Here is a 24,493-nt window from a genome sequence, read left to right as displayed (position 1 = left end):
TCCAGAGCATGACAAGGAAGGCTATGCAGAGCCATGGGACAGTATTTAAGACTACTGAACACATTTATAAAGCTTTTGGTACATGAGCAAGACAACACATTCAAAAATCAAAAAACCCCCCCCAAAACCACCCTACCCCTCCAAACCAACTTACGATGAAGCAGTAAGACAATTCCTGCAGGCTTTCAGAATTCAGGACCTGATGGTGGATGCAAAACAGCTTGTAATCAACAACACACACAGCCTCCAGTGGTCCTGTTAAATGTTTTCCAGGATAAATTTAAAGGATTATGGGAATTTTAGATACAGATGCCCTGCATAGAGAATTTAATTCATTTACTCAAAACTTTATGTAAAATATGAGTGCTATGCTCTATACTCCAAAGTAAATGCAGGCATAGTGCTTAAGTACCCCTTATCTGAAAATAACTATTAATTGTCACCAAATGTTCCAATGTAATTACAACCATGATGCCCATCAGTTGTTTAATTTCATTTTCATTCACAGCTGCAAAGCAACAAGTGAAAGGACAAGGAGAAAAATCAAGTCAGCCCCAAAACCCTTAAGCTGCAGTTTTCATGACTTTCAATCAAACATTAAAGAGAACCTGCAGGTTTGATCCTTCTGGAGGAAAACTGCCATTTTCTACGTGTTCATTGAGCCCTGACTTGTCTCAAATTTATGATTATTTTTCCCTGTGTCCCAATTAGAGGGATGGCTTTGTCTTCTCCCATACTCTTTTCATTCAGAGAAGTACCTCCTACAAGGAGAGAGGGGTTTTGTTCAAAAAACAAGTTATGTACTGGGGTTTTTTTTTATGGTATACAGATTTTTTTTTTTAATTTTATAGAGATGACTCTTGTATACAACCAGGCATTCTCAACAAAAAATGGCAATGGATGCTGTCACAAAACTATGATGGTAAAGCAAAACTGGTAAATCCAATGGAAATACCCATTATAGAGTGCATAAAAAAGAGGAGAAAGAGAGAGAGGGAGGGAGAGAGGGAGGGAGGGAGAGAGGGAGAGAGGGAGAGAGGGAGAGAGGGAGAGAGGGAGAGAGGGAGAGAGGGAGAGAGGGAGAGAGGGAGAGAGGGAGAGAGGGAGAGAGGGAGGGAGGGAGAGAGGGAGGGAGAGAGGGAGGGAGAGAAAGAGGGAGAGAAAGAGGGAGAGAAAGAGGGAGAGAAAGAGGGAGAGAGAGAGGGAGAGAGAGAGGGAGAGAGAGGGAGAGAAAGAAGGAGAGAGAGAGGGAGAGAAAGAGGGAGAGAAAGAGGGAGAGAAAGAGGGAGAGAAAGAGGGAGAGAAAGAGGGAGAGAAAGAGGGAGAGAAAGAGGGAGAGAAAGAGGGAGAGAAAGAGGGAGAGAAAGAGGGAGAGAAAGAGGGAGAGAAAGAGGGAGAGAAAGAGGGAGAGAAAGAGGGAGAGAAAGAGGGAGAGAAAGAGGGAGAGAAAGAGGGAGAGAAAGAGGGAGAGAAAGAGGGAGAGAAAGAGGGAGAGAAAGAGGGAGAGAAAGAGGGAGAGAAAGAGGGAGAGAAAGAGGGAGAGAAAGAGGGAGAGAAAGAGGGAGAGAAAGAGGGAGAGAAAGAGGGAGAGAAAGAGGGAGAGAAAGAGGGAGAGAGAGTGCACATATATTCAGGAAAACTTTTTCTCAACAATCTTCCTGTATTAAAAAGAAACCAGTTATACTTGCAAGTCACTTGCAGAAAATTTTAATAATTTGCCAAATATACAGCTATCAGAATGACCCCAAATATCACTTCTTAAGTTACAAAAGTTGGTAGATAGCATAGTACAATGTTCTATAAAATAAACACAGGTAATATTAACAATACCTCCTATGGTCCAAGAATGGCAGAAAACAGCAAATGAAATTACAAACATATACAGATTAGAGAAGATTGAGGGTGGCTTTAGACACTTGAATCAAAGAAACTGAGACCAGACTAGACTAGATACATTCATCCATCAAGCATGTAGAATTTTAAGAGTTTAAAAACAATTAACAACACAGCATCAGGTGCAGTTTCACATGCTTTCATCTACTTTCCAGTACAGTTCCCAGAGGATTAAAGTGCCTTTGTGCACTCTAGTTTCATTTAGAATCAGATGTGACACATGTTGTATTTGGAAGTTACTTCACAGGTCACTTTTAAAAAAAAAAAATAAAGTAACTATTTGAACCAATGTCCACAACTCAAACTAAGGTGGTTTAGAAACACCTTTGTTCTGACCATCTGCTACTAAATGTCATGTAACAAACTCCAAATCCACAGGGCCCACGTCCACTAAGTGAGACCAGAGTAAAAGATACTTACTCAAACATGTTTTCTGCTGTACAACCTTTAGCTTTGTTAATTTTCCCCTTTCAAACACATTTGCCCTTTGGATGATAATCTTCTTCTGCAGCACCCATTACACACTGCTGTGAACGTGAAGGATAGGCAGGGTTTGGCCTGTGGCTATGGAGAGACAAATGCACTTCCCAGATCACATCCTACTGTAACCCAAGCAATAATCACAGCATATCCTCCCTGCAAGACACCTGCTCAGTCCTCCTTAGGAACTCTCCCCATTCCCCGCTCCAAAGCTCAACACCACCTGCAGGAAGGGAAGGAAAACTCCATGCAGTTCCACTGTCACTCACCTTGCCCTCAAAATGTCCTCTTCGAACCCCAGGTGAAGATGTTTCCAAGCACCCTCACCAGCATCCACTCCCACCTCCCACTGTCACCTCCCACCAGCACCCACTCCTCCTCTTTCACAGGAGTGTGCATTCACGCAGTATCTGAGGCATTTTAATGGTGTTTGGAAATATTGGCACTTTAAGAGCAGTTATGGGGCATGAGCTTTTCAGGAAATAAGAATTTCCATTAAAATATTCCACCCTGATGCTACAGAAGGTAGAAGGGCAAGGGCAAAGAAGGCACTCAGGAGGAAAGCTCACTTGAGGAAAAAAAAACCCAGAAGAAATGAGGAGGGATGAACAGGTATTCATAACTTTAAACAGCAGATTTGTGGATGCTTCCTACATTTGACAGTTCTTCACATCATGAAGTGAGCAAGTAATTCCATTCCCTTCACCGCTGCTGCTGTTACACCTGAAAAGGCCCATTTTAAACTCTGCACAATCAGGAGCTCTATGCAGGGGAGGAAGTTTTACAGGGTCTCTAGGTGTGTAACATGTTAACATCACTTAAAATATCATGTGCACTGAAATATTTCAAGAACGTATGCACTCTGTTAATCAAATTACGGGGAATTAGTGATTTCCTAATCTACTGAGTACTTTAAAAGTCCTCCATAAAATTGTGAGGTTATGGAAAAGAACACTGGCTACACATTACAGCAGAAAAAAAAACAGTACAAGTTTCATGAGAATCACAACCACAAGCCAAGTCTCCAGTTTAGTTCATAAAACAAATTGATTAAAATATTTTAAACATTTCATAGCGATATAATAAATTCCAATGTAATTTATGCAACAAATTTCACCCATATCCAAAAATACCATATATGTATATACTTTTTTATAAAATTTTATACAAATCAAGCTCTCCTTAAGTAAGCCTATACACACTTCTCATGTCACCTAGGTAGAAAGGCTTCAAAAGCATATATTCTCAGAGTTCCAAGAGTGACAATGCTGCATGAGTCTTCCCTTTTGACAGTCAGCTTTGCTAAACCCAAGTCTTATTGCTTAAAATCAAATGACAGGTTTCCTCAGCATCCCCAGCACCCAGCTACACCACACCAGTCCAGGGCAGGGACCAACCCTCCATTTTTTGGGAGAGAAATACCTACAAGCCTTGTCACCATTCCCATGAAGATTTCCACACAATGGTTGCCTGTCCTGTACACTTCAGCCAGAGAACAAAAGGGGCATTGCTGTCAGGAAGGGAGACTGATGGCAGTGTACCAGCTCAGTGACCAGTGTCTCCCTCTTCATCTCCTGATTAATTCCATATTCTGTTGAATGATTTCTGTGAATACATCTCCAGCTGTAACTGAAAACAATCAGATCAGATACAAGACACCAGAGCCACCAAGTCTAAAAGGTGCGACAACAATGTCAGTATAAGGGCTTTGCAGGCTTAAGACTCACAGCTGGTACTATGCTCCAACACCTCTACAGTAAGCTTTATTTACAGAACTTCCAACAAAAAAATACTACTGTCTCTCAAGCTACATTTTAAATTAACAGAAATACATTCATAATAACTACCGGTACAAACACCATGATAAAATTATTTTTTTATTCAAAATATTCTGACAGGTTGACAATATTCCAGGTGCATTACAAACACTGCCATAGCCAACAAAACAATCCATAATTAAAGAGCATTCAAACACTGAGGAAGTATATCTTAAAGCAGAGACAGGACAGTGAGTGATGCATACCAAGAGCATACAGATAATTTTCTAATAACTGACTTCTTTGAGGCAAATGTCTGATTTCTCTGGCACAAAATGGATTAAAATCCAGAAGAGATGAATTACTGAGGACAAAAAATTATGATGTTGCCCATATTTTCTATAAAACCTTGTAAATTTATCATACAAGGCCACTTAAGCCTGGAGTACTCTAGTGTTATGGAACAGAACAACAAAATCATAACAGAGAAATCAGCATCAAAGCAAACAAACCCACAAACTCTTTCTAGAATATGGCTTAAATTAATTCACAGAGATTTGGAAATACACTATAACTATATGGTGCAAGAGAAATACCAGGTAGAAAAAAAAAAAGTCTCTTTGTTTCTTGTACTTTCCCCTCAGCCTTCACCTTAATTCACATGAAATTGTCAACAAAATGGTACTGCCCCTCCTCTGCAAGCCCCTTTTCCCACACTTCAAAAACACTGTTACTAACAGTTGGTTTCATTCTTGAATGCTTTGGCCAAAATGAACTCTGAAGTTAAAACAATGTAGTTCCACACCCAGCAATACCCTGTTTCTTCAATCGACCCAAGTCCTCAGATAAAATTTCAGCTTTATCTAAAACAGCTTATTTGCTTGAAAAACTATGTGTTTCCTTCTCATACAGATCACAGGTGTGAAATGAAGAACTTGCCAAGACATGTACACAGCTGAGTGCACACTGCAGAACGTTGTACAGAGAGAGCAGCGAGGTCACAGGGTCAGGTAAGCCCAGGTGGAAAAGACATACATTTCCAAGGACCACTCTAAAACGTTTTCGTCCCGGGGCTTTGCTTTAAGCATTAAAATCTTGCTCTACAGATGGCAAGGCTTGGCCGTTTCCACTTTTCAAACAGCTCGCTGTATACACATGGCAGCACAGCATATGGAAGAGACACACCAAAAACGCTTTGGATACATCATCCTGACCTCAAGCATTCCATAAAACAGCTCGATTTTTTTTTCCCATGAAGAAGAAAGAAACGGGACAGCTCTCAAATCGCGCAGCTTGCCTGTGTGTCATTAGAAGAAACCAGTGGCAGCTGCAGCCCAGGGTGGGAGAGCCCCAGCTCCACTGGCACAAGTGGTGGCTCAGCTGGTGGCTCCAGGGCCCAACGATCTCCACAGGAGAGTCCTTTGCCTGTACTGCTCAGGGCTCCAATCCGTGCTCCCCAGCAGCAGAAGCGTGAAATGCCTGTTGCAGAAACGCCGGCGGCCAGTGGCCAGCAGAGATCTCTGTGGGCTTACTGAGAACGCTCTGTTCCTCTGCTCCATTAGTTTGCTTCTTGAAGCAATGTTTTTGGAGAAGGGCCATGAGAACAACAGTGAGGCATTTCCCTTAATCAAAGCATCAGACACTCCGTTAACAGACTGACTTAAATCTCCTAAACCAAATTACTTGCTGGAACATTTTGCATCTGCGTACTTTTGCTCTCTCTTAGGAACTAACAGTTTCTCTAGAAATTGTGCAGTTTAAGCCTGTTATGGTATTTTACTCCAGCATTTTCTTAGCACCTCAACACAAATTATGTGGTTGATCATCAGTGGTGAACATTGGCTACAGACACCCACAGTGGGGGAAGAAAAGGCCCCCATGAGAGCTGAAAGAACAGCAATGTCTTCCCGTGACACGGAAAAGCACTTTTCGATGCTCCAAGCAAGACTGCTGACTCAGCATGGGATTTCTCTCCAAGCAGGGTTACTCCAGTTATTCAAATACAGTAAACACAAAGGCAGTGCTGAGGACATCCATCCTGCACCTACCTTACAGCTTTCAGTCTATTTTCTAAACATTTGTTAATGGAGATGCGGCTCAGTGTCAAGGCTAAGTGGGCAAATGTCACCTATGCTAAAGTCATTACAGGAACTAACATAACCCTTGCTTCTGGTTGTCCTTGGACTTAAGACAACCACATACACTTCATTCTATTCATTTACCTATCCTGCTTTATATCTCAAGTATCTTCATCCTTTCACACTCCCTAATTAACTATCAATTATTTTCCTGAGTGAAATTATAAAAAGTTAAACCCTTCTACCAAAAGTACAAAGACAAATAAAATATAGAACAATACAAACCCAGTATACAGCATTACAAGTGCAGAAATTCTTCATGTTGTTGCTCTTTATCATTGGCCCCGATAAAAAAAACATAGCAAAGAATTTAGTTATCCAAAATACTCTGAAGTACTGTGATTAGATTTTTCAGACCATAAATGTAGCCCTCATCCTTTGCGTTGCTGGGAAACACGTGAGCAAAATCGATCATTCGGACCTCAACGTTTGCACTTTCCTTGGTCTCTGCTGGCATGTGATAGAAAACCTTTTCCAGTTGGGGTAGAACATTTCCATTCAGGTGCTCCTGTGCAATGCACGTGCTGCTTTTCCACACGTTGTCTTGCTCCAAGTTTTCAACCTTTAGTGAGAGCTGACTGTGGTGCCTCTTTGAGCACGACTTTTTGTGAAGTGCATAAAATTTGGACAAGCCTTTACTTACAGAGGCTTCAATTTTTCCATTCTCTGTAGAATTTATTACATGAATATTATTATTACACTCCAATACATCTCCACCTGATAACAGGCCTTTGGGCATTCCTCTCTTCTCCACCAAGGTGACATCACTCAACCGCACAGTTGTTGCCTGACACAAACCTTCGTAGACAAAAAGCAACGAGCTTGCATAAAAGTTGAGTTGTGTCTGGCCCTCAAACCACTCCAAAATCTTTTCAATCTTCTGAATGCTGGCAGCTACCACGTCTTTTCTCAAGCAGTACCCACTGTGGAAAAACTTTGAGATGCCTGCAAGAAATAAGATACATTTTGGGATTGTTTTCACCTCCGAAAGGAAAACAAACAATCTTCATAGTTCTTATTTGAAGGAACAGACAGCACTCAGGTAGTTCCCTTTCAGGCAATTATTAACTAAACCTAAAGTGGACCAAGGAATTCTGACACCATCAGTCACCTCACCTGCTGTATACTACTACTGCTTGGGCTTGGATTGTAAGTAAAACTAAATGTATCAAGCAAACAGTAAAAGAACATGGTTCCTGCTCCCCAAGTAATTTAGTAAGTGCCTGGACAGTTTTGGCAAATGTTAAATCCATTAAATTTTCCACAGATAAACAGTCTCAAGCAGCTTGTTATCATGAGTGTGTTGGTGTGTGCACCCTTCTGACCTTTGCTGGGGGACAGATGAACAGGTGTCAACTAATAAGTAGTTTGCATTAGTTATCACCAAACAGCCATATGATGGCAGCATTTTTATTTATGGTTAATGCAGAGCAACATGTGGATTGACTTCCACTGAGAAGGTCCCTTGAACTGAAAGATTCACTGGTAGCAGCTTTCTAATATAAAAGACACTTAGATATTCACAGAAGACAACTAGAGATTAAAAAAAATATATTATAAAAGCATTTAATACTTTTAAAAGGTTTCTATTTCATTACAGTTTCAAAGCTGCAAAAAAAATTCAATTCTACAACTATCACCTCCTTATTAGTAGTAAAAGAGACGTGAGGAGGAAATTCCTATAGTCTGCACTACTGTTACAGCCAACTGCACTCTTAATTTCAGATTGACAGGGAGCTCAAATTACACAGGGAACAGCTAAAGACCCACCTGGCATGAGGACAAAAAAGGACTTCTAAAATGGGAACGCACAGACTACTTTTTCCATAGAGTTCTATAAGTAAGTAAATAAATGAAAAATACCCAAGTGCACTGAATTCTGACATCTGAATTCCCTTACCGTCCTTTACTGTTTCCTTGGTCAAGCTCCTTCCATAGTGTTGGTTTTGTGTCTCGTAGCTGTCTGAGGAGACATGGTACACCTGAAAGAGGCAAGGAGGAGGCTCCATGGGTACTTTGAAACATCAGTATTTCTGCAGAGCAAGAGAGACTCACAGACAGGCCACAAAACCCTGGGCACCGTTTAGCCCTCGCAGTTTTTAAGTTTCCTGCAGTGGCCAGCACTGCCCTCTAGTGCTCTCCAAAACCCTCTCTTCAGCCCTTGGGCTCCAAGGTACAGCAATGTAACCATCACAGGGAACTGTTTTATATGGCCCCTGCCTTGCAAATCAAAGATGAGACCTGAATCTATCACACTCCCACAGGTGTAACTGTGGATGTTAAATCAGTAAGACATAACAAGCAAAAATTGCAACGCAATTATTTTGAGTTCTTAGAACTATAAAACTATTAGCATGAGAGCAAAACAGAATTACCACCAAGGCCCAGCTTGCAAAACCCATGCAAAATTGTAATTGTCAGCACAAATGAGGTCACACTGAATAAATGACAGCAGCTGAGCAAAAGCTGGGTTCCAGCCTTGACAGCAGTACATCAGCTCTCATCTGAAAGGGAGGCAACTCACACAGGTACAGTTTTGTCCATATTGTACAAGCTTAAGAACTTAATTCAAAAATGTTTTATGTGTAGACACATTTTCTCTCTGACTGAAATAATTTCTATAGCAGAAACATGCCAGGCAGATAGGCCCAAGTATAATTTGTTTATGAGAGTGTAGACAATTCTTATTTGCCAAAATAATGGTGTTACCAAGCAGGCAGTTTTCTCTGGCAGGAACTTCATGCTTGGCACTTGTTCAGACCACCCAACTCCATGGCACCCATCCCGGCCACACCATTCCCTTCACCCCCCATAAAGAGAGGATCCCATGGAAAGCAAGTCAGGGCACACTGGTGAAGTGCCTGCTCCTGATCCCTCCTTTGGGGGCTTGTCCTTGCTGCAGCCAACAAGTGAAGCCCAGGACAGTGAAACAGCAGCACAAAGTGGTACAGGAGCAATAAAGAAAACAAAATTCCCTGTTTTCATTGCAGCCCTTCACCTCAAAACCTCTCTCCCCGTCCCAACCACAACAAATCCATTAATACACAGGTCCCCACCTCCTGCTTTGCAAAGTAGCTGGGAAGAACTCTCAATAGCCCAAACAGCTCTTATTTTGACAAAAGGACAGAAGTAATTAAATTCAAAGTCCCCAAAGAACTTAAACCATAGTTTGTGGAAACTGATTTAAGTCACCAACCATGAAGCAAAGGGTCAGTAAATAATTCTGGTTATTCTAAAGAAATAAGAGCTGTAAGCCTGAATGTTTAAACTCACTTGGTAGCAGAGACACTTCCCACTGCTGTGATCCCTATTTTCAGTGTTATGATATTTGGAGAAACTGAGGCCTTGACGTGTATGAACTGCAGAAAGCCATAGCAGAGATGAATAATTATTCTAAAACTGCATTTGACCAATGTGATTTTGGGTTCACAAAATCATTAATTTTTCTCCACTTAGGTTTTTCTGGGTTTTTTTTTCCAAAGCCCATGGAAGAAGTATAGCATACTACACAGGAACTCAAAGATTACTTATGTTAACACTTCAGATACCAAAGTAACTTTCAGAAACATATGAGAAGTTTCAAAAACCTTTTAAAGAGCTACAAGTCAAAGGCAGGTAAATTAAAAAATGAAGAAAAAAAATATTGCTTAGAAAGAGAATAAAGAATCTGATGACAACATCTAAGTTCTCACTAGCTGTTTCCTGAGATTAAAATGAGTAAAATGAGATTAAACATTTTCATGTAGTCAGCCCAGAGGCAGCTTCCCACAGACATCAGCACTGCAGCAGTTCCTGACCAAATCATCTTGTTTACCAGGACCAGAACTTTATCTCTTCCCGTAGGAGCTACAGTTTTTGCGACATGGGCACTAGCTCAAAAATGCTGATTAAGATCTGCAAACTCATCTTGTTTTCCAGAGGAATGCTGAAGCAGTACCTCAGCCCCTGGGCTTCTGAGCTGGGTTTCCCAAGAAGTCACCCCACCTCTCCTCAAAATTTGCACAAAACCATTCCCCCAAATGTCTTTCTATACAGTTTACAAACACCCAGGCAGATGTGCATGTTTGGCACTAACAGTGCATTTTTAACTACACAAAATGGTCAGTGATAAAATACCATGTCCCACACCCACACCACGAGTATTTATTTATGTATGTATGTAACTGCCTTATGCACGCAGAACACTCTCAGTCACCAGCAGGCTTGGCTGCAGACAGTGGCATTAAAGGACAAGAGATCTGGGGAATCACAAAAGTGTTCTCCATGTTAGCTAAAGCTCTCATAAACAAATTATACTTGGGTCTATCTGCCTGGCATGTTTCTGCTATGGAAATTATTTCAGTTAGAGAGAAAATGTGTCTACATATAAAACATTTTTGAATTAAGTTCTTAAGCTTGTACAATATGGACAAAAGAGCTAAAGAGCTAACACTGCCTCGAGCCTTTGCTCAACTGCAGGGAAGAGTCTAGAAGAAACATTTCTGGAAAACCTCACTCAAATACAAATACATTAAACCCCATTCTGAAAGCAAGGGAACAGAAACCCGAGCTCAAACAGAAATAATCTCTCATCAGTTCTTGCTCCACCCTCACCTACCCCTCAAACACAAGGAGCAGCAGACTAATATCAACTTCCTATTAGACAGACCTCTTGCTTCACTGTGCTTTTGTTCACGCTGTCACCACTGCTAATCTGCTTTACTAACCCTTCCCAAAATGATATTTGTCTTTGAACCAAGCCTTTTCTGTATCCCTGTTGTTGCTGCTGCCTGTACCAGCCCATTTCTGTCAGAACAATGACAAGTCAGATCCTTACCAACAGCTAAGAAATTATTAGACAGGAAAATCTCATTTCTTATCCATATGTCACAGCTTGTTATGTGTTTGCTCTCTAGTCACAGGGAGGTTCATTGCAGAGTGCAAGACAAAGAAAACTCTATGAGTTGCAAAACACTGCCTCCTGCTTCATCAGTCATTTTTATATATTCTTAGTATGCAAGATCAGAGCTGTTCTGGCTGACAATGTGAAGGCTCCTCCTTGTGCCTACAAGCAGCTCCCACTGCACAAACAGCTCTGGAATCCAGTATGTTAACAGGTTCAGGATTTCAACTGGCAGTAGCAGTGACTCTGTATGGGCAGCACATCAAAAAAATCAGACCATTAACTGTCGAGGGAAATTATCTTTGGATGTTCTTAACCTGCACTTGGCTTTTGTTTCCCTGTGAGGTGTTGGGTCATTGCTGCTTGCATGCCCACGCAGCTTATTATACCCTTTTTTTCAGTTACAGGTAGTTCATCTGATGTTCCTGGACTGATGAAAACCTTGAGTTAAAATAAAAAGTTGGTACAGTGAGGTCTTTAAAAAAAGTACAACCCTTGCGAGGTCTCAGCAGAGATACACAGTTTGGAAACCTTGTGACTTCAGCTTTAGGATATTAAACTGAGGAAAATAGGTATCAAATGTCATGTAATGTTAATTATGATAACCAACTTCCATGGTGAGGCAGAAAAATATACACACTGTTCAAACACTTAACTGTGGCAACTCCCTGACTTTCAGAAAGTACAATTTAAATACACATTAAGAGTATTATTTCCTGTTTGGGGGAGATACTGCTAGCACAAATAAAAATCTCTAGTCAGTAACTTGCAGAGCTGTTTCACATCCGCAAAAAATAATCTACTAATCCACGTTACTGAAAGTCAGGAAAATAACCCCAACCTATTTTGAGCAGCCCTGTAGAGCACTACAGAGGGCACCTGCAGGAGTGAAGGCCACCTCAGTGGCACACATGACATGGACCTGTGCACTGCTGACATTGCCATGCCCCAGCTGGTGCCCGGGAAGCAGCTTCCTGCAGAGCTCCTGATGTCCATCCCTGCTCCCCAACAGCAGCCTGGGATCTGCTGTCCTAAGCAAGGACACGGAGATTAGAGATCCGTGCTCTGATGCCACGGCATCCAGCCTTCCCTGGGCACCCTCAGAGCTGCCCACCCCTCAGGTTTTTCCATAAATACACCTGATAGTCACCCCTATGTTACACACACACAGGCAGGAGGGAGCCAATGTTCTGACATTACACAGAGGTTTCTGTTTACAACAAAGAAACTACTTTTACTTTACTTTACTGCACTCCTGACTGGCATCTGAACATCAGTCCCCAGCCTGCTGCCAAAACTGGAGTCAAGCTGAAAGCAAGGGGTAAGCAGGGCTTACCCAGGCACATCTGCAGGGGGCACCTCCAGCAGCAGGCCCAGACCCACACACACACCTGGCCACCTTCTGCCTGTACCTCTGCCTGTCCAAATGTAAATACACAGGTTTCCTTCACGCCTCAGTGACCCCAGGTTCTCTGCAGGCCCATAAACCTGCCACAGTGCAAGATTTGAACAGAGCTTCAACGAAAAGCCTTAATTTTTTCTTTTCCGAAAACGGAAGTAAAGCAAGGATTTAAAGAAAAAATAACAAAAGGAAAATTTTTTTTAAAAAAAAATACATTCTCTTATTTGATATCTCTGCTTTACAGTAATGTTGTCAACTATCACTGCTGCTGAGAGCATGCCCAGTTATCCAAAACTATTTATTTAAACAACACCTCCCATAATTTTGACTTTTGTTTTTTTAAACTTATGTTGTTGTTGCTAGACCACACGTGATGAAAGTACACACATCCCATCCCTGATTGCTGCTGCCTTGAAAATTCAGCACAGGAAGGATGCATCCCTGCTCCCCTGTTTCCAAGACTATGCTTAGACAATAATCTGCCCATTGTGACATGTCTTTCACCATTTCAATGGCAATCAGTACCAAGAGGAAAAAATATATCCTTATAAAAAAATACAAGATACCGAGTCCTTGTGTTAAACCACATAACAAAATCAGAGTGCTTCAAAGACTAAGTGTACCCCCAAATGCTCTGACAGACAATATAACATTTTAGTGAAGTCCTTACATAAGTAAGTTGTAGAATTGAAATTATGTCGAAATTTATTCAGTGAAAAAGCAGACTAATAATCTCCTAAATAAAAGAAACAACGATGCTGCAGTTCAATCATGAACCATATTAAAAATAGCTTAATACAGAATTTTGGACTCCCAGAACTTCCATGAAGCATCTCATTAGAATACACTTCTTTCATGCCTCCTTTTCATATAATAAAAAAATATCTGCTCTGGGGTTTGGAGGAGTTTTTTTTCAGAGCTTTTGGCTAGTTTCTTTCGATTGCTATGGGGTTTTTGTGGTTTGTTGGTTGGGGGGTGGTTTGTTTGTTTGGCTTTTAGTTTTTGGTTTGCTTTGTCTTCCTGTTTTCTTAAACATCAAAGCTTGAATGAGACTTAAAAATGTAAAAAAACCCTAGTTCTGGTAATTTTTTACTGTGGAAGAATCTGAACACTAGATTTGGTATTTACTAACTTTGTTACTCCTTCCTTCCTAAATCTTGCTATTCACAGATCAGAGCTTATGAAACTTACCACAATACTAGAAAGAGTTCATGAAGAACTCATAAAGCAGACTCAGCTACAGTCAGTTTGAAAACACCCTGCAGAAACATGTGCTGTAGATTAGGAAATTCACTTCTAAACCCAGCTTTGATTATTAAACTTTACTGCCTGCATGTTCATAGGTACAAACAACAGGGGTCAATGATGGGTTATACTGCTTCAAAAAAGTGTTTCGGAAATATTATGGAATAGATTGCAATCAGGATCTTCTGGAAAAAAGAAAACCTGCAGAAACTGGGAACTGTGGATTCCAAATGGACTGCCAATCTGAAATGAGAGCACAGCCCACACATTCTGCTTCTGCTCAACAGCATGCAAAATGCTCTGTATTTAACACTGCCCGTGCTGTGAAGAGATTTCTTATCTATATGTGTGTCTACTACTGAAACCATATTACAATTTGTGGTTTTGCTATTGCATCCAGCTTACATTTAAACTCTCACCACTGCAATAACAAAACATGTCCCATCTCACAGAATCTCAGAATGGTCTGGTTTTGAAGGGACCTTAAAGACAATCCAGTTCCAATCCCCTGCCATGGCCAGGGACACCTTCCACTAGACCAGGCTGCCCTGTCCAACCTGGCCCTGGACATTTTCAGGGATGGGGCATCTGTTAAAGAAAGGAACCTCTCCACTAAACATGGGATTGTGGTTTTAGCCAATGTTATTCCGGTAACTTTATCTTCTAAATGCATTTCCATGCATTTGTTCTGTCTATGCAGTGTGTAAGATAAATACAGGTTAGCATGTCAAATGCCAGAACTGTGTACTATGTACTATGCTGTGCCAGACAGGAGACTCACTTTTTAAGGGCAAACCATACATAGTTGATATATGAACAGATGATTGCTTATTTACCAGTGCACCAAAAAAAGCTGTATCAATAGCTTTTGAGATAAAAATACACTCTAAAAGTAAGTTTTGGGGTAAAACCCCCACCTGTAACACTTTTTGTTGTTTTTATCTCTTTATGACAACTTAGAGCACAGCTGCTTTAGAAAAAACATTAGCTACATTCTGTTTCTCCCAGCCCTCTCTTTCTTGCCCTTCTAAAATAGAAACTTATGAGGCAAGCCCCTTCCATGTTAAAAATAACACTGAATGGACTAATTCCTGAATCATGTTACACCGTGTTTTGTCCAGTAAACATGAGCAAACTTCATCCACCATGTGAGCTGTTCTGGGCAGTACATATCCATTCAGGAAAATGTTTTATACTATGGCTGGAATCTTGCAAAAATAAAGCAAGCAGACAGGCCATAATCAAGAGGCAGAGAAACTGCCTTGTGAATTCAGACTTTGCCAAGTGTTGCAAGAGGGGAGGAGGAACCTTTTCAATTCTCTTTGGAAAACAACTTCCAACATGCAATTTGGTGCCAGAGGCACAAAACCAAATCTCATCTAGTTAAACACTGGATGGAAAACTGCACTGCTTGGGGGAATCATCAGTATACATCCAATCTGAATTAGGGGATTGAAAAAATTTCTGCAACAGGACAAAGATAAAAATAACTGACATGTTAGGGACAATGGTCACAAGCATACCACGGAAGCAATCAATCATTTCTTTTGCACTGTCACAAAACAAAGGACATGAAGTACATTGTTTTACACATGAGATAAGAAAGGTTATGTAATGACACAAATCAAATCCAAAGCTATAATCTCTAACCTTCCTTTTCCATCCTAGCTGTTTGGCTGGTTTTTGAGTCGACTCCCACGTTCTTGCTCACAGGCTTACATAATTACTACACATGACCACTATAATTTATAGCTGTAGCAGCTTATCTCAAGGCAGAGTTAAGGCTGGGAGCTTAGGCAATTCCACACAAAACATTACAGAGATATCAGAATTAGCTCAAACAATGGTGCAATCTGGGTGCTATTGAACAGCAAGGAGGAAGCTTATCAAAGTCTTCAGCTATTTATGCATCTTGATGCAGAGCTTTAGGACCCCTGGCTTTGTGTATGTGAGAAGGAAGACAAAAATCTCACATCAAAAAGAAAATTACTTCTGCACCAACCACAGTAGGAAAAAATACTTTTGGATTGCATCAGGAACTCAGTACTGACATCAACACACGTCTGTTACTAAGCCACAAATGTTCTGTACAGCTTTTCTGTACAGAAAGTTTTAAAGTAGCCAACACACAAACACTGAATCTTAGTATTTCTAAGAGTAATTAAGAATTAATGTAGACATCTGCATGGCCTCATCCATGCCCAGCTAACCTTCCCTCACAGCTGTTCCTTGAGTGTGTAAGCATCAAAAGAGGTTTCCTCCTGATGGAAAGCTTTTTAAAATGTAGAACATAAGCAGCTGTTTATAGCTACATGCATCACCTCTGAGAGCTTACTTACTCTTCCCTAAATAGAAAAAATATGTAAAAAATATATTTACGAAAGAACATCAAGATGAAAAATGTGGAGAGGTTACAGTTCATTATTAAATTATTAGAATGACTGGTTCAGTATGTAAATAATAAGCCTAAAAGAAAAAAAAAAAAACAAAACCACAAAAAAACCCTTGATAATTTTAAATACCTGCTGTGGTGGTGAAGTATTAATTGCAACTATATTCAGTTCTAAATACCCAGCCCCTCTCTTGTACACATATACAGTGCCCAGGCTGTAAATAGCTTCCTGTAAGGGACCCGGCCAAGTTAAACACTTGTTGGGAACCAGGGCAGTGTTTTGGAACAGATTTCACACAGCAGTTAATACCAGTATTCCCAACACATTCAGATAATGCTTCATTTACCTAAAACACAGGAGGACTGTCCTTTGCAAGGAAAACCAGCCCCTGTACCTGTGTGGAACGAGATGCCTGAGCACAAGCTGAAACTGAAGACAAAACAAGTTCTTACCCTCATGCCGAGCACCAAAAAGCCAATCTCTTCCATCAGCGGGTACTTGCTGACCTGCTGCTGTATCTTCTCCACCGAAGCATACGGATCATAACTTTTCTGACCTATTTTTACATCCATTATGCAAGGCTTATTAAACTTGCGGGTCACATCTTCCAGTTTTAGATACGTATCTGTCAAAAAAACCAAAACTTTTGTAAACGATGGGTCAGAGCAAAATAATTGCATAGCTTTAGCCAAGCTCCTTTGGAGGAAGCTGAACAGCTTAAGACTTAACATCACATAAGTTTTTTAAGAGTCGAATTTGTCTCCAAACGCTGACACCCACAAATTCTGTTGGTATGAAATTCTAAAGGCTTTACTGTTTAGAAAATTGTATACAATTAACTTATGCTAACCTAGCATTTAAATTCAAATTATTGCCCAGATAAAAATCAGTGAGTGGCTTTTATTAGTTCAGTAACATATCTCAAAGAGCATTACTGAGCACATTCAAATGCAGGTTACTGCAGGAATGGTTTTGCAATGCAGACAGTGTTTACTGTCATTTTAAAAACGAAGTGAACATTTAGTCCTACCCTTCAGGGGCTGAAGTGCAGCTCATTTGGCTTCTTTTTATCCCACTCCCATCTGTACTCATTTCTCATGGCACATCTTTTGGGGAGAAAACTCTTCAAATCCTTTAAATGAATGCCTTTCATCCATTTCCGACAGTCCCTTTGGGAGGGTGGCTGGACCAAAAAACCCCAAAAGTACTTGGAGTGTCTGAAGATTTAAAGGAGTATCTAAAACCTCATGAAAATGGCTTATGCTTTCCTCCAGGGCAGGTAAGAGGCTATTACCAGCATGATCCCCAGCACTGACTGGCAGAACACAAGGAAATGAACTTCAGTAACCCCCTGGCTCGACTCTGCTTGGGAGATGCCTGCACCCATCTCCAGCCCTTGCCAGGACACCAGGACATGGCATGCACCAAGACAATACACAGTCTGAACACAGGTTTCATTCTTTACATCTGCTTCTTCAAATCCACCTGTCACCAGGCACAAACCTAAAGTCTGGTTTTCTATTCCATGCATGTATTTCTTTGACTTAATGTAGCCCAAATACATAAACATTGCATTATTCCCCATTCCTGCAGCATGATCTAAAATGAAATTGCCAAAGAAAGCAAAACCAGTTCAAATTTAAAAAGAGCAAAGGCACAAAGTGTTTTGTTGGAAAGCTGTACAGACAGGTAACAAAACCAGTCGGGGTCAAGACAAAGTGAACAAGCAACGTTTCATTTCCCCTAATAAGAAGAAACACTTTCTTAAGAAAAAGAAATTACACAGACTTTTATTACTTTAAGGCCTATGAGAGCTTCAATTTTGACACCATCATGATCACCATCATGAAATGTCCCAATTTACACCATCATGAAATGTTCCAATTTCCCGAAGTGTGTATTTATCGATCTGAAATAGGTTTAATTCAAGCCTTAGATGCCTGCTTTATGTATGAATGGGACCAGGCATCTTGTCAAGGGAAAGTCATTCTCAGGAAAACCTGTCAAATCAACACACTATTTAAAAAAAAGAATCCACTTTTCTACTAACTCACTGTATCAGCTTTCAATTTGCATTGGGCTGCAGGATCTACAGCAAAAGGAGTTTCATTTTAGACTAGCTCACCCACTAACAACTGCAGAATACATCCAAGCTTAAATAACTTGTAGTTAATTCTGAGGAGCCCCAGGCAGCAAACATGCTTGGTATTTGCTCAGTGAATATCCCCAAGGAAGAAGCAGGACAAATACTCTCCACACCAGGCAGTGTATTCTGTATCAGGCAGGTGCCACTTTTACTACTTGACATACAGAGATCTAATTCAGTCAGATATCAGCACAGCTTTTGTGGGACTTTGGGGAACCACCACCAAAACCTGGGGAGTCCATAAAACCTGTTAGCTACCTGTTATTAAAAACTGTAAAAATCTGTCATCCTTAACACCAATCCTTTTTGCATGCTACAGAAATCACTGAAAATGACAGATTTGTGTCACCATTCTAAAACTAAATGAAGTTCAAATGTTTTCAGTACTTAGCTCTCAAAAAGCATAGAGCCACAGGTTTGCCTTGGGAGGTGAAGAAAGACAATAAACACAAAAATATCTCAAAAAAGGGCTGCAGTCCTTCAACACCAACCCCAAAATACTTTGGATCGTGTTGTGAGCACTCTGGACTCAAACTGTTACAAATACAAAATTATACAAATTGCAAGTTACCACAAATGATACAAATGATTTACATAAAATGTTTTCATCAACTCTAAAATATAACCATATAGACAGTAGTGTAAAACATCTACTTCCATGAGCACCCATGGGTATCTGCTGTCCACTACTCCACTGGTCCAATTCCCTCTTTTTAACCATACAACATTCAGCACCTCCCAAATATTTAAAAGTCCTAAATATCTGTCACCACTTAGTTCCCTATTCATTTCAGATTTGTTAAACTAGACCTCCTAAAAATGTAACAATAGCTATTTTTAAAAAATTAAGCATTAAAATAACTCCATAGCTAACGCTAACCCTGGGAAATACTAATTATTTGGCAAAGCCTGTGAATTATCCAGAAATTACTCATCTCTCTCGCACTTTTTGGAGTTATTTAAGTCCTTCTCATTAGTTAACTGCTAGCTCAGAATCAGGACTTTTACATTCGTTCAATACAGATCTCTGCTCACACAAAGCTGTCTGGCCTTGTGGGCAGAGCAATGCCACCCCGGATAAAGCATCACAACGAGTTATTTTTCCCTCATCACAGCTTCAGAAAAACAGATCAAGAGTTCACATTGGTTTGTTGGCAAACCCTAAGTGTCCTTCTCAAGAGCATCACTGAGTCTGAATGTGAGCCCAAGGAACTAGGGTGCTCTCCTCTTCTTGTTTTGTTAAAACAACAACCTGCAGATTTTTGAAGCAATTAAGACTTTCTAAATTATTACATAGTGCCCTGCTAACCCAGTGTACTTCTGGAAGTCATGCATTCGCCATCTAAATTCAGATGAAATTAAAAAACCTCAAAGAGAGAAGAATTCATAACGATTTCTGTACCTTGCTTTGCTAGCAGTAGTCCTGACCATACATTATGAGGACTTAAATAAATCATTCATCACAGACTTGCCCTGCCCACTTCTATTTACTAGTGGTAGGAAGATGTGCCTTGACATATTATTTACATATTTTATTACAGTTCCAAAGGAGACAAACCAAAAGACCACCAAAACATGCCAGTGTATTCAGTGCACACTGCAGACAGAAGTGATAAAATCACTTCAGGCATCTGATTCCTTCTCATAACTTAGAAGACATCCCTCAAAACATAGAAATAAGCAGAGAAAAGCCTCAACTGCCCACAGCAACAAATGAAGAAAGATTTGAAACTGGGTTATATTTATCTACCCTATTCTTAAGTTAGGCAACCAAATTAGACAATGGTATGAAGCAGTAAAGTCACTTAAAAAAAATATAAATAAAAGCATGGGCAACAAGTAGGTAGCCAAACCCAGAAAACTCAGCAGCAGATGGCTCCTACATCTTTATAACTACTTTTCCACTTCTTTGTGAATAAACTCCAAAAGCCCACAATGCCAGTGAAGATAAAGTTCAAATCCAACCAATTTTAGATGAGCTTAAGGAGACAGAATTTCACCCACCTCTACCTCCATTTCCTTTGCAGTAGCACTGGGTATGTGATTTCAGCAGAACAGGACAGTGTTTTTACAAATTGTATTGATACTGGGAGTTCATCTTTTCCATCATACTTTCTACATTTTCATCTACATTTCATACATTCCACTCTTTTTAGATAGCTATTTAATCCACTTATCTACCTTTTCAGCATAGAAGACTGACAGTTCTTCCTAAATATTTCTGTAAGGAAACAAATTCCTTGTGTTCTTCACCCTACCCACTGCAGTTCCTGCTTACTTGTCATGTGGAAACTCACATGAGAGAGGGTCACAAATCAAGTTCAGAGTGGTCCTAAACTAAGTTTTGTTTTTTCAGAAGTCACCTATGTCCCTATTAGCAACAACAGGGAATTACTGGGTTCATGGCTCAGAGGCTGTACAGAGCTGTGTCCCCAGAGCCTGTAGAACAGCAATAGCCAATGGAAAGGTCAGGCTTCCAATGTCAGGACTGCAAAAAACCTACAAATATATCCTTAATCTACAATTAAGAACAAGATACACATGCATTCTGCTAAGCTTCATCATCTCCAGCATCTGTGATTTCTATCAAGACTACACAAAGCTCATTAATACTACAGATAACAGAGTTGGCAGTGCAGTGTTTTGGTTGAACCACTGCCATAGCTTTCTATGAAGAGGGCTCCTGTTAGTGCACAGTCTTTCCAAGAAGAAAAACAAACAAAATCAAAAGTTACTCTTCCTTTAAGCCATTATTCCTATGTCTGGATGACTGGTGGAGACCTGCCAAAATTCAGTCCCATGGTGCAGAGTGCTAGTGAATTCCCAAAGCAAATGAGGGTTGTGTTGAATTACTATATCTTGGCTAGATTTTTATTTTTATTTTTACATCTTAAGATCACACTGCAAATAGAAAAAAACTATTTGCAATTGGAAGGGGATGGATATTAAGTGGGCTCCATGACACACAGAACATAGTGAGGGAAGGAAAAATATAGCTCTGGTAGAGCTATTTGAGTTAGTGCCAAACAGGAAAGCATGAAAGCAAATCTGAGCCAAGAAAGTGGCAGTGTTACCACAATCTTCCTTGGATTTTTTCTTGCAGAGATTAGACCATGTCTTTGGACTCTGTCTCACTACTGTCTTTGGAAAACAAGTCTATCAAGTGACAGCATAAGCAAAAGAAGACAGAGTTATTTTAAAGGAGCACAGCATCTAGTTTTGGTGCCCATGTATTTAAATAGACTCGACAGCAGCCCTTTGCTTTGGTATGTTCCAGAAGTTCTATTTCCCCAGTGTGAATAAGAAAAGTCCCCAGGAGAAAAGCTAGTTTCTGTTTTAAATACAACAATAATACCCATTTTCCCTTGAAGAGACAATCTCCCAGTTGCTCTACCAAAATACCTTTTTCTTCCTGACTCCCAGTGTTAGATGAACACAGAATTTAAGACACTAGATCTTTGTTCCATTCAAACCAACGACAGAGGATGACAAGTGGAGCTCACCAGCATGGTACCTGCTGGAATAACTGCTTTGTGTGAAAAGGCATGATGATGGGATCCAGCCTCTGGAGATCCAGGAGCAGATTCCAGTTTGAATGCTTCCGTTTCAGCCCCAGCCTTTCCTTCCTTCCACACCCACAAGGTGCCTGCCTCTTGCTCTGATGGCCTGACTGGACACAGCCATGAAACCAGCCCACTCCTCCAACACAACACAAACCAGACCAGCAGCTCTGAGGCAACATGCATCAGGCCCAGCTACTCAGGAAACCTTTGCTGTACAAACAGCCGCGCCCCATCTTCCCTGGGAGGAAGACCCCAAAGACCTAATCCAGCCCCAGGACTGCAAACTGAAACCAGCTGTCAGAGGGAACATTAGTGGGTTACAAAACAAGACCAATAAAAAAAACCTACGGAGCTCACAACTGCCAAAGATCAGTCTCCAGAAAATATTTCCAGAACGCCTGGATTAACAGATAAAATTAGAACAGTACCATTTGGTGCAGTAGGTGGTGACCAGACACCGAAGTATTTTGGCAGATATTTCCGCAGCTCCAGAAGAATGCTGTCACAACAGTCAGGGTCATAAACCTGAAATAAATTAGGGAGGGTTGGAAAGATCATCACTTTAAAAACACTCAATTTTATACTTCCGATTGTCCCACAGATATACTTTCTTACAGTCTTTGTTTTCATAAGTTTAAGATTTCTACTGTACATTTAAAAAACATACAAGACAACGATGATAATTATCACAGTCCAACATAAAGAAGTAGTATCCTTTCTTTCAAATTTTGAAGTAGAAAAGATACATCAACTCCAAGAATAATTTATGGTTTAACTTGAATAAAAATCTAAACTATAATTGTTAACTTCAAAGGCAATTTAGTAAAAAGGGTGTTCTCGCATCCTGGATGTGAGACTGTAGAGGATTACTGCATTGTATCATGTATCCAAAGCTTTTTAAATTATATCAGGTAAAGTACATAGGCTCAGACTAGATAGTATTTTCTTGTCTCCTCCAAAACAATTCATGCTGTAGGTACATCACAGAGATTATACACAATTCAAATATATTTCTTTTCATTTAACGCTTTCAACTTTTTTTTTAACTTCTGTAGGAAAAACACGAACAGTTTGGAAATAGCAGCTGGTTTATATTCCTGAAGGAACAATTCCCTGCAGAGTGAAAACAAAGCCTATGGAATCACGACTGTCACCAGTTTGTGGTTTCAAAACCATTCCCTTGCCCACATTCACTCCTATCCCACCCAAAGATGTAGTTCCAGACACAGGGGATTGCCTATAGGTTTCCATGTGCTTTGCAGACTAAATGATCTATATCCACTCCAGTACAGGTTACAGTGACAGCTACTGCATTTAGGAGCCCTCTCATCCCAATCCCCCTACAGTTCTCCTAGCTGTGATGCCATCAGAGTACTGTCCTGCCCCTCAGCCCCACAGTGGCTGCACAGCAATACCCATGGATGCTGCACAGTGACCAAACCATGCTAAAGGTTCTGCTTTCACTTCAGTGCAGCCAGAGCCCACTGCAAAGTCAGAAGCAAGGCAAAAAAAGTCAAGTGTTAACAGCTCTGCAGAGTTGGCTCAGCTCACCGTGTCAGACCACATTTAACCTCAGTAGGGGAATACCTTGTGATGGCAACTCCAGTGGGGAGGTATTGCAAAATACATGCCTATGTTTGTTGCAATGTTTATACAACTAGGGAGAAAAAAAACAAACCTGAAGTCCAGCTGCAATTTTTGAGAATCAAGGCAAGCCTCGGCTATCCTCACCAGTGCCAGGTAACTCTAGACAGAACCTCATGCAGCAGCAGGACACTAAATAAGTTAATATTAACTAAATAAGTTAATGTGCGTTTGTGCTAAATTCAGGTTTCATTGCAGAAACATCAAACTCAAATCACCTGTGTGTTTCTGACACAGGGGCTGCTCCACAGCTAACACGGGGTTCTCCTGGGCTTGCACCAGCCACAATTCTGACACCTTCATGCCAGCAGCATTACTGGGCAGCGATCAAAAACACGATAAACCCGAATCCACGCCGACTGCACGCCAGGGTAATGAATTTGACCTGTTCCTTTAACTAGTTCACGGGATATGCCCCATTTTCAAGATCCTAAGGGAAGGGGCTGAAACCTCAAAGCTCAGACCACAAGAACATGTGCACAGCGTGTTGCAAAACGTTGGCACACCCCCCACCGCACCCTCTGCCACTACTGCTGCTATCTTAAGCATACAGAAGTTGCTGGGTGCGTATCTCACAAGTCACAGTCACCTCACAGGGCACTGATCTCTCTTCACACGTCATGATTCAACAAGCTGGCATGACCTCTGAGGATGACACATAACTGTACATCTAGGCCCAGTTTTCCTCCATGTTAACACAAGCTGACACGCTGGTATATTGTGCTCTAAGGCAAAAAGCCTTGCCTGCTCCCAGGATCAGTGCCTGCTGTGTATTTATGCAACATTTCTTCACCGAGCCTCGGGTATCACCAGCAAAGACAGCGCTTTCTCCAGAAGAGAGATCTAGCTTGATCTTACTAGTTTAAGTAAGGAAAAAAGAAGTTAAGGGTGGGAGAGAACAGACAGAAAGATTAGCACCAGGGAGATGCTGAGGCACAGCCCGGACTACT

At 40.8% G+C, this 24,493-nt stretch overlaps 1 protein-coding gene across 1 annotated transcript in view; it reads right to left on the bottom strand.

Annotated features, from left to right (window-relative positions):
* Nucleotides 1-4,237: 4,237 nt before the first annotated feature.
* Nucleotides 4,238-24,493, bottom strand: part of IPMK (inositol polyphosphate multikinase) — a 38,805-nt gene continuing 18,549 nt past the window's right edge. Inside the window, exons 3-6 of the mRNA XM_051799690.1 lie at nucleotides 22,328-22,424; nucleotides 16,643-16,815; nucleotides 8,169-8,250; nucleotides 4,238-7,213 (exon numbers count right to left, since the gene is read on the bottom strand). Coding sequence (XP_051655650.1) covers nucleotides 6,579-7,213; nucleotides 8,169-8,250; nucleotides 16,643-16,815; nucleotides 22,328-22,424 — 987 coding nt within the window. The 3' untranslated portion in view covers nucleotides 4,238-6,578. The remainder of the gene's footprint in view (nucleotides 7,214-8,168; nucleotides 8,251-16,642; nucleotides 16,816-22,327; nucleotides 22,425-24,493) is intronic.

Source organism: Manacus candei, unplaced genomic scaffold, assembly GCF_025592945.1.
Source record: "Manacus candei isolate 608988 ecotype Guabito, Panama unplaced genomic scaffold, ASM2559294v1 h1tg000050l, whole genome shotgun sequence".
Taxonomy (NCBI): domain Eukaryota; kingdom Metazoa; phylum Chordata; class Aves; order Passeriformes; family Pipridae; genus Manacus; species Manacus candei.
The sequence above is the reverse complement of the archived record's forward strand: the minus strand, read 5'-3'. Positions and strand labels throughout refer to the sequence as shown.